General features: G+C 36.7%; 2 protein-coding genes across 2 annotated transcripts; both read left to right on the forward strand.

The window, feature by feature from the left end:
• The first annotated feature begins 1,557 nt into the window (after positions 1 to 1,557).
• On the forward strand, positions 1,558 to 5,371 carry LOC144662154 (CD209 antigen-like protein C). Its single transcript, XM_078522906.1, has 3 exons — positions 1,558 to 1,683; positions 2,957 to 3,340; positions 4,851 to 5,371. Exons 1-3 carry the CDS (start codon positions 1,602 to 1,604, stop codon positions 5,111 to 5,113), a joined length of 729 nt encoding a protein of 242 aa, XP_078379032.1. The 5' UTR covers positions 1,558 to 1,601; the 3' UTR covers positions 5,114 to 5,371.
• A 3,454-nt stretch (positions 5,372 to 8,825) lies between these two features.
• LOC144663664 (neuropeptide FF receptor 2-like) lies at positions 8,826 to 10,068 on the forward strand. Its single transcript, XM_078524674.1, has one exon. The coding sequence runs from the start codon at positions 8,826 to 8,828 to the stop codon at positions 9,855 to 9,857; it is 1,032 nt and encodes a 343-aa protein (XP_078380800.1). The 3' UTR covers positions 9,858 to 10,068.
• The last annotated feature ends 577 nt before the right edge of the window (positions 10,069 to 10,645 follow it).

Consider the following 10,645-nt stretch of genomic DNA (forward strand, 5'->3'; position numbering starts at 1 on the left):
GATTATATACAGCTTATTTTATGTAGTGTATCTTTTCACTGTTAAAAGTATAAAAATCGAAAAAGAAGGCTGTAAAGATACGGTTTTAAACAAAGTTTATTTTATATTGCAATATTGAGCTCCTGGTTTCATCTTCCCAATGACAGCTTTCTAAGACACACTGGGTTTATTTTGTTTGCCTCATTTTCCCATTACGTTGTTCTTGATAAATCTGATATTCACAATGTCCATTTGATACGAGATAGATAGGATCATTTACACAACATTTTTGTCAGCACACCTCTGTGTTTGACAGGCATGCTTCTAATAAATTTCTGGTAATTCCATCATCAACATTTCCATACATCGTATACATCGGCTAGCGCGTTGAAATGAAAAATAAAAATGTATTGCCTATTACGGCGAAATAAAGCAAAAAGAAAATGAAATCAATTTAAAATCAATTATTTGTATATTTATTTCTTTTTTTTTTACTTAGAATTTACATAGTCTATGTGTCCTCCATTAGCTGTCAAGCTAATCAAATCGACAAGTTAATCACGTTTTCGTTTTCCCTTATTATCATTCCATATTTGATTTAAACACAACTATATCAACATTGTTCACGAAATAAATATATTTGCCATTTCCACTATTCACATTTATACCTGCATCTTCATTTCACTACTCTTTACAGTAATTCTAATTCTTCCACTCGCGCTTTTTAACATCATATTTCTTTAGCATGCTAAACACCGGCCGATGCGTTTCAGGTGTTCTGATTACATTTCCATATAGTCTTTCTATGTATAGATTAGTTGGACAATGTCATCATTATAGTGTCATATTTCATGTGGAAATTTTGAAACACATTTTTTCTATTATGGCCAAATACTTATTAAAAAAATCAGAGTCATCCTTGCCAACTTTAAACGCACTTTATATGTCCAAAAAGTATACCATAACAAGTATGATTAGAACACGTTGTCATTTCGATATAAACAGTTGACATAAACGCAAATATATATAAACGTTGTCCAAAAAATTTGTTGGTTCCACGATGCATAATTTGAAGTAGTAATATCCTTTCTTTTTTTCCCTTTGTTTCCCCTTCCACAAAAAATAAAATGAAATGTTCCTATATGACGAACAAAAAAGAGTCTCAATGGAAAACTTTTGTTCTTGAATTAAGCTCTAATTTTCATTTTCATTTTTTTTGTCATTTTATATAATATGTCTTTTATGTGACGATGATGCTCCATCGTGCCTCATATTATTCGTGTTATACTATTGGTTATTATTCCCTGCTATTTTACCTTATTATAATTTTATTATATGTATGAATTATCCTCTTCTCAAAAATACAAGAAAAAAAATATCCTATGTTAAGCTAAAGCATTCAACTTCAAATAATTCATAAAACACTGTGTTTAGTAAGTAAATAAGCTTTTGGTCTGTGACGCTAGAGCCAGCATAATTAGACAGCTAAAATCAGTGACAAAAGACAGGTCAATACTGAATGCATTACTCCTATAACAAGCGAGACTCTAAAGTTTGCTTCCGGACGAAGTTTAGTAGTGAAAAGAAAAAGATAACACAAGCAGTATTTTAAAATTTTTGAAATGTGTTACAGACAAAGCTACTATGTCCTGATTGTCGCCGTGGCGATCATATCATCAGTTTCGGGATGTTCGGATCAACTGGGTAAGTTGATTGCAGTATCAGTTTGGTAATTCCTAAGAGATAATTTAGCGTAAAAGGCGTTCACGAATCTCGAAAATATTTTCTTTACAGTATTCCTTCGTGTTTTGTCTCGGAATTCATATGCATTGAGATGAATTAAAAAATAACTGCATGATTGCTACACATTTTCCAAGTGATTTGGCAAGAAGGATGTAGCCAAATTTCTAATAAATTACTTAAATCTGACATCCTTTTTATTTTCAAATGACACCTACAGTACATATCATAAAAATGTGGCGGCCTTTTGCAGACCTTTGTATGTTACAGAAATGGAGCTTTAGCCCGTTTATTTTCTACCGAAGTGTGTTCTAGTTATAGACAAGTACTTGCGAATAGTGAATTTCCAATAATGCCCGTTGTAAGTTTGAAAATGATGCGATATCAAAAACCTAACATTTTTTACCTTACTGGAAAATCTGTCGTGCTTTTTGGAAATTTCTTGTAAAAATTAAAATGATAACAAAGTCTACGCGGATATAGTGGCACCATTTTCACGGAGTAGTGAATCGAATTCAAAGCTAATTGTTTTGTACTTTGCAAATCGAGATTGACAAATCGTTTTTTTTTTTTTGTTTATGTTTATCTCATGTCATGCGAAGTATTCAAGCCATGTTTTGTCTAGCTAGTTGCAAGGAAAGCCTTCACATTAATTATAAGGGATTTCCAGTAAAAAAAAAAAAAATGGAACAAAACACTCCTCATTCAATGCGTATTGGTGACGACTCATCAGACTGTTTGCGTCAAAGATAATCGCGAGTTAGGGAACTGAGATTTAAACATCCTTAAAAAATCCTTAAAAAAATCTTTTCTCAACAAAGCTCGGACTTACTGAAACGTGGGAATAAACAGACTCCCTTTGTTGCCCTCCGTTGATTGTATTCAGATATTTGTAAAGTATTACAACTGTGATATTTTCTCCGGTAATTTCTTGACATTCTCTGTCTTTGCTATTTTTTGAACGCACGATTTTGGAGTTAAAATATTAAAAATATCTTTGTTTACTGCTATAAATTTCGCTAAAAAACTCAGCCTCGTCAGGCATGTTCCGCCATCTAGCTATATCTTGGCGGAATCCAGAATCCAAGATAGCGGAACATGCCTTAATATTTTAACTCCAGACTCGTGCGTTCAAAGAATAGCAAAGACAGAGAATGTCAAGAAATTACCGAAGTTTATCTAATTCTTTTATTGCTTCGACGAAAGAACTTTCTGAAGAATGTAATATTTTCGTTAGACGCTGAAGCTTGTGGGATTGGCTGGAAACCTTTTGAGAAGTCCTGCTACAAAATCCACACTGCACCCAAAACTTGGGAAGAGAGTATGGCTCATTGTGTATCTATAGATGCACATCTTGTTAAAGTCACCAGCCGCGAAGAAATGAACTTCATTTTCTTCACGTTTGTAAAGCCTTTACGGTCCGGAAGTGCCTGGATCGGGCTCAACCTGAAGCATGGTTCATTTCGTTGGACCGATGGCACCGAGCTGAGATATAAGAACTGGAATGTTGGGGAGCCAAATAATTTCAAAGGATATGAACACTGCGCGGAGATTTTCGTAAACAATGGCAAATGGAATGACATACCCTGTTGGTTAAAAAGACCGTACGTGTGCGAGAAAGGTATGTTCTCCAGACAATAGAGGATGAAGGGTACGTGTAAAGCTGGGTTTACACGCGCAGTTTAAATTTATGTGACAGATATTTTCGGTCATTTACATGACACAAAAACGCATTACAAACATGGCCAGAATTGGCGGACATGCACAATGCGCATGTACAAAATTCAGTTCCAATATGTCAAAAAAGCTATACAAAGCGTTGTATGGAGATAAATAAATAAATGGTAAAAGTACTGATTTACTTAACTTTTTGATTACTTGCCCAATCACGACATTAATCTTGCATACATTGTTGGTTCTATGCATGTCTCGTCTGCTCAAAAATATTTATACTCTCTCTGTTTTCACGATTAAAATTATACGTACCAGTTAACCAGTGTTCATCTGTAATCGGGGCTCCACAAAACCATGTTTTAGTCCTCATCTGAGATTTCAAAACGTGATAGCTCTCTTCTATGAGCGATATCTGAATTTGCCCAATTCGTCTCTAGGAGTGTACCGACCGGACAGTTTACTCGATAAATTTTGTCTCGAAAGCAATTTTCGTGGCACTGCTTTTTGCTTTTAAAAATCCCGTAAATCGTCGAAAGCAAGCACCAAAAATCCAAAAATCCACTGTCTTTGAACTACGGTATTTCAGCCGTCTTTGCTCTAATTTTACTGCAAAAGCCATCGTTTGAAAGCTCTTTTGCTCCAGTTTTGTTATCACGCAATATTTTTGACCGGAGGTTTCCCTACTACACAAAAACTCCTCTATGTAGGCCTCATTCTTGTATATTTTGGTCGATGTATATGAGCCCAAAGTCAGGCTTTCGAATCAGCGGCTATTACCAAGTTTCGTGACCGCTTAATGTACGATGCATCAAAATTCGCCGACTCCAATGTGCGCGATTTCTGGCCATGGTTTAGTGCGCAAGAAGTGACATTGGACAGCCGAGACACACAAAGATACGCGCGCACAGTGCCCAGTGGGAGTTTGGGAGATTGGGCACCACATATGCTGACGCAATATTTGCCACATTTAATGTGACGAGACGTCTACACGAGCAATTTTTGTATGTGACAACTTCAATTTGTCACATGAAAGCTAAGATGCCAGCTTGTCAACAAATATATTAGTCACAAAATTTTGCTTTTTTCTCATCAACACGAGCAAATAGAAATTGTCATTATAAAAATTGCTCGTGAACACGCGGCTTAAACGATATAAAAGGAGAATATCATCCAACGTTTACGTCTGCGGTTTAAACGAATTCGAACGAGTGGCCATTAAACTGACCCTTAAGCACGGTCTTTAATAGCGGGGTATTTATAACTATAAAGCAAGTTTCTTTAAAGCGGGGTTTAAACGCGTATGTTTATTATTTTGGCTTTTTGCATGACATATATCGCTTGACACCGCTCACGTATAGATTAACTCACCCACCCCCTTCCCTTCCGAAAAAGAACAAAATCAGCTAAGCATTTGGATAATTACAGGCTCCTTGACAGTTTTCATCCTCCACATGTAGGCGGTCTTCGAATTCATCCAACGCAGTACATGTCAGCGGACATCGGAAACAAGGATCATGCTCTCGTAAATAACACATTCCAGGAGCATCACGTTGCTGACGTCACACAGTGTTTAAAAAAGTGTTTGAACAATAACAAGTGCCTTTCGTTCAACTTCGAGTACTTTGGGTCGGCCTCAAGGAAGTGTGAACTGAATAACTCTACAAGAGCCTGGGCTCGTGATAGGTACCTGAAGAGACCTGGTTTTATCTACTATGATTAGAGCCTGTATTTAAAGCTGAACGATTGAATGAAAATGAACTCTGAATAGATTTGCACACTTTTGGCAACAAAACCACCTCGAAATCAAACTGTCAGATCTCATCCGTGTGATCCAACACCAAGTTCATTAGTTCTGAACATTAGTTCAACACCATTCTTAGTTCTGACAATGCTCTTATTTTCCTGCAAAGACAATAACATCTAGTAGTCGATGACGCTCTTTATTTCCCTCATCTGTGAGCCTTTAATTTGTTCCCGCCATTGCTATTGTGACAAAAAAAAAAAAATATCAATCAATCCTTAATGAATAGTGGTGGTTATTTATACTATTAGACCTATGCACTAAGGGGTTATGTTTCAGTAGCTCTTCATGAACTGTCGAGTTGCGTCAGTCAATTGATAAGGCAGGTGAAGATGCAATGGAAAGAGAGGATACATACGACATCACAACAGCCTCATATTCAGGCGTCAATTAGCCGGTCGGTTAATCCAGTGAGGCGTATTTTTTTTACGTGCGTTTACGTGCGTGAAAAAAAAAGAGACAGTGTATGAACGACTTGCGTAAATGTCTACGCAAGTCGTTCATACATTGTCTTTATATTTGTTCACGCACGTAAATGTACGTAAAAAATACGCGTCAGTGAAAATCTACCTTTAAGGCGGTAAGGCGGGAAAACGGAGCGCGGGGGCTTGCCCAACAACGCCACGCGGACGCACACTATCATTCCCATAACGCAAAGCGCACTCCACGCACGACCAAGAAGGAGTACGCCTGGGGACGAAGCAGGCGTGATAACAAGGTGACATGAAAATCAGATACGAAATAACATACGAGAAAGCATTTATGAGATAAGATACCAGATAACACACGAAATGAGACGTGATATGACACGCAAGATGAGACACGAGATGACATGTGATGACACATGAGTTGAAACACGAGATACCTCAGAGGACATGCTAGATGACACATGATATATCAGATGACATAAAAAATATAATTTGAAATGACATACAACAGTCTGTTTTGCGTTTGGAATCAAATATATCTTTATTCTTAAAAAAGGGAATTGGTTAATTGTGGGGTACCATTACAATTAGTCGAATCCACAAGGACTGCACGGCATATCAGAGTTAGTCTGAAAAAGAGTCATATTTTTGCAAATACGCGCGGTCTTCAAACAAAAGGTCTAGAGCGAGTGTCAACACAGAGGGAGTGGGGAGAGGCATAATTATTCAAATTATTTCCAAGCGAAGGATAAGCCAAAGCCCTAAAGTTTATTCACGTTCTATAGTCAAAAGGACAACGAGGTATGTAATTTGTTTTCTATTTTATTTTATCGTTTTAAAGTAATTTCACCTTTGGGAAAGAGCAATTCTTCTATTCGCTTTATTTTTCACTAAATGAATAAGCTCAAGAAACGAGCACCAGTGTGCAGAATTTACATTTATGCGGGTTTGAAAGCTGTAAAATGTTACAAGTGCGATATATAATATTTGAAAAGTAAACTTGTAAATACATGTAAAACTCTTCAAGGTCGTTATAGTTCGTTTTAAGACTTTTACATTGCGCTTTCAAACATGGTGCTTGAGGAAATTAAAAGTCAAGAAGACTGACATTATTTCTTGAATACATTAACAGTTACATAACGTTAAAATCGTCGTATGTCCTTTCTGCTCCATCACCCCCAGGCCAAATAGGGTTAAACACTTTCAGACGAAATAGGTGTTTCAAACTATACGATAAATTATGTTTAAGAGTTTCTCCGTTAAAAATGAGCTCGAGGGCTTTGTGAATTTTAAATTAAGAACTCATTAATGTTTTGTATGCACTTTGCAAAACAAATAAACTGACAGTAACAGCAATTGTCTCCTTTTAAACAAAACCAGAGTTATAAAACCATTGGTACAGTTGTCTGTTAAGGGCTTGCCCTCGAAGATTTTGTATAGATTTTACTAGAAGAGGTTTTTAATTTTTACAGCTTGGAAAAGCTTGAAATCTAGACCGTTGACGAAAGCTTTATTTGAAAATGTTTACTTCTGATTGTATACACAAACGAACCGAAAACGCATCTCTATTATACGGTAACATCATAAATTACTCATTTCTTTTCAAGGAGGCTTCGCGTCAAAGAGTCACCCGGAAATGGCATTCTCAATTAAAACTCTTCCTCGCCATTATTTCAATCGTGTAGTTTGATATAAATTAAATGACAAAAAAGTTCCCTTCAGTTGGCAGCAAACAAAAAGTAATTATGATGGTATTTTTGCAAGGTGAAAACAAAAAACCCACGTCCCAAGTGGAGGAAAGTGTTTTCGCTTAAATTTTAATTAAAACGCAATCTTCCCTGGATGACAACCCAGTATGCCAACTTTCGGAAGGAAACAAACTGCCAATCAAGCGAATGTCTATTTGCAAACTTACGCAAGTAAATTAAAATACGGATCAAAAAACAAGGAATTAAATTCGAACTTAAGTTTACTACAAGCAAGACATACCAAATTATTAATTAAAAAAAAAAGAAAGAAATGGAGAGAAACAGAAAACGAAACAATTATTCTGCATTTCGTGACGTACGATTTGACACGTACAGCAACTTTCAATTATGAAAGAGCGTTTTTCTTTTTAAGACACGTGTTTGGCAGGAAGGAGGCAAAGAAAAATAATTGACCTTATATTTGCAAAATAAAGGGAGTAAATTAATTGAGAAATACAGCGGAGTCATGTTATCACTTCTTAAGCGCTCGGTGCAGGTGAATTTCCGAAATGTCTAAGATAAACTTTTGTATTTTTTTTTTTTAAATAAAGGCGTCGGTATAAATTTTCAACGTTGGTATTTGTATTTTTACTTCGTGCGCACTGGACACACGACACCTTACTTTGCCTTTTGTACAAGATAAAAGATCAAAAATAAACGGGTTCGAATTGGCAACTTTTATCTGCAGATGACAATGTTGTGTTTGTATTTGTTGCGACACACTCTTCAAGGTAAGTTCCATTTGGAATATTTTGGCTGTTTAGAATTTCGATTTATACATTCATAATGGCTCTTTCCAACCCTTTGTATGTTGTTTACCTGCGATCTGTTTTCCACTTGAGAGAAAAAAAAAAGACTTGTACAAATTTCAAACAGGTTCAAGTGCTTGGTATTACACAATTATTATCAGAGCATAACACGCCGAGTTTTTTGCAGGACGTTCACTGTATTTTAAAAGGCTGAATATTGTGATGTTATTTTTTTTAGAAAAAAAATATCTGTAATCCACTGCTGTCCAATTTGAACTTTTGCATGGCCATGGGTGACAAAACGGATTTTATAGTTTAAAGATGATTGACGGCAGCAAAAAGCGTAAACCGCCGGTTGAGGATTGAATTTTAGAGTTCGCATATCACTGAAAACCGCAATAAGTACATGTCACTTGAGACTGATGAAGAATTTGCTTTTTGACGCCCATCAGATTTAGAAGAAAAAAAAAGCGACAAATTAACTAAAGTTACATTTCGGTTTTAAAAAGTGACGCTGGCAGGGCAAGTTGGCCCACAGTGTTTTGTACAAATGTTCTGAGAAACAAATTTAAGCTGTTGATTCTTATAAGTTCGCGTGCCCTCCCGACTTTCGAGAGTGCAAACAATCATAATTACGACTTGATCTTCTTATTTTATTAGGTGCACAGTAAACTACATGCTACATACGCAAAACTTATTCGAAAGTATGGAAAAGAACACGAATACGTCGTTATCCTCATCGGTCGCCGAGTTTCCGCTGCATTTCAGGATTCTGAAGTTAAGTTTGTACGTTATCATCTTCGTAACAAGCCTCGTTGCCAATGTTCTGGTCTGCACTGTAATTTTGCGTCGTAGGAAAATGAAGACAGTTACCAACTACTTCATTTTAAATCTTGCTGTGGCCGACATGTCACTGACTTGTATCTGCATACCATTTGATATTCCTGTGCAAGAGCTGCACTACTCGTGGCCATACGGGTCCCTTATGTGCAAGATATTGTACCCCATGCAAACATTTCTCCTGTTAGCCTCTGTATACACGCTAACAGCCGTTAGCTTGACCAGGCAAAGGGCAATTGTTTATCCTATGAAAAAGCAACTTACAAAGACTGGGGCAAAGATCATTATCCTTGTTGTTTGGCTTTTTGCTATTATACCAGTGACACCCTATTTTCATGCGTTGAAGTTCAATCCTGTGATGAAAACTTGCCAAGAGAGCTGGGACAATACCACGACCACCAAAGTGTACACAACGAGCATCTTTGTATTCCAATATGTCCTTCCATTCTGCATTATGTTTTTAGCGTATTTTAGCATCAGTCGAGAGTTACGGCAAAGAGCAAAGAATGGTAATCGATGCCTTAAAGATCTGCAGGAGGAAGAAGCCCGGAAAGTTACGCGCATGCTTAAAGTGGTAACCACGCTGTTCGCCTTGTGCCTGCTGCCAAACAATATCATGTGGCTGTGGCTCGATTATGGAAACGCCGACAAGCATTGCAAACATTTCTGGGAACTTGTGGCTTTTTCAAATATTTTGATACTTGCTAACAGTGCTGCAAATCCTATCTGTTACACGGTTTTCAACGAGAACTACCGACAAGAAATGAAGCGCTTGCTAACTCAGGGACCGTGTAGACGCCACGACTCGGCGTCCAAGAAAGACGAAAGGATTACGCCTCCCAAACATTTGCTAAAAGACGTGAAGAACAGGACTTCTACTATGATTTCGTCTGTTTAACAAAGAAGTATTGCTGTAATGCCATTATGACTGATCATGATGTATGTTTATGTCTTTGTAAAAGTACATAGCAACAAGTTTTGCCTAAAGTCAATGATTTTTTGTTGGTAAAGTATCTGATGGTACCCGGTCGTTTAGCCTCCTAGACGAGTAGGACGACTAGCCGTCAGTGGGTTATATTAGCCCTCAACCTGAAGTCGGGGGCTAAACGATCTACATATGTCACATTTGTTTTTTTATTTTCAAAACAACCCTTTTATTAAAAATCACAGTCAGTCACAGTTACTTCGTACAGTTGTCTCCAGTATTCTTGCTAAAGATCATTTGGAGACAAAATTGTATCAAATGTTTTTTTTTTACTTAAATACGAGGTTTCCAAGATGATCTTTCATATCCAAAAAGTAGACTAAAGTAGATTAACGTATTAGTAATGTGGAGTAAATTAACATATTACCAAAAACCAGTTCGGGCAATTTCAAAGTTTCCCCAAAACTGTCTCATTTATGGCAATTCGTTTGCTACCACTCCATTTGTAGTACTCTCAATGACAAAATTCAATGCATTTCTATCCCTAGAATCAATTAGGAGGAAACACTGATTCGCCATTTTTAACACCATTGATAGCGACTGACCACTGTAATTTGAAAATCACTCTGACTTATAGCGTCAGTGGGGGTGATTAGACGTTTTCGTAGATGAGCCTCGGATAAATAAATAAATTCACAGATTCGTCAAAGTATAAAATTGCTAGTTTCATCTTATAGGTAATTTTATAACTTTTATTCTGA

The sequence above is a fragment of the Oculina patagonica genome, chromosome 8 (genome assembly GCF_052425735.1).
Source record: "Oculina patagonica isolate OP01 chromosome 8, crgOcupat, whole genome shotgun sequence".
Lineage (NCBI taxonomy): Eukaryota > Metazoa > Cnidaria > Anthozoa > Scleractinia > Oculinidae > Oculina > Oculina patagonica.

What these genes read in the sequence shown, in the direction of transcription:
- LOC144662154 (XM_078522906.1), top strand. Translation starts at nt 1,602, where the DNA reads ATGTGTTACAGACAAAGCTACTATGTCCTGATTGTCGCCGTGGCGATC. An exon ending in GGGATGTTCGGATCAACTGG is followed by an intron (nt 1,684 to 2,956) that starts GTAAGTTGATTG and finishes TATTTTCGTTAG; the next exon opens with ACGCTGAAGCTTGTGGGATT. An exon ending in ACCGTACGTGTGCGAGAAAG is followed by an intron (nt 3,341 to 4,850) that starts GTATGTTCTCCA and finishes CTCCACATGTAG; the next exon opens with GCGGTCTTCGAATTCATCCA.
- LOC144663664 (XM_078524674.1), top strand. Translation starts at nt 8,826, where the DNA reads ATGGAAAAGAACACGAATACGTCGTTATCCTCATCGGTCGCCGAGTTT.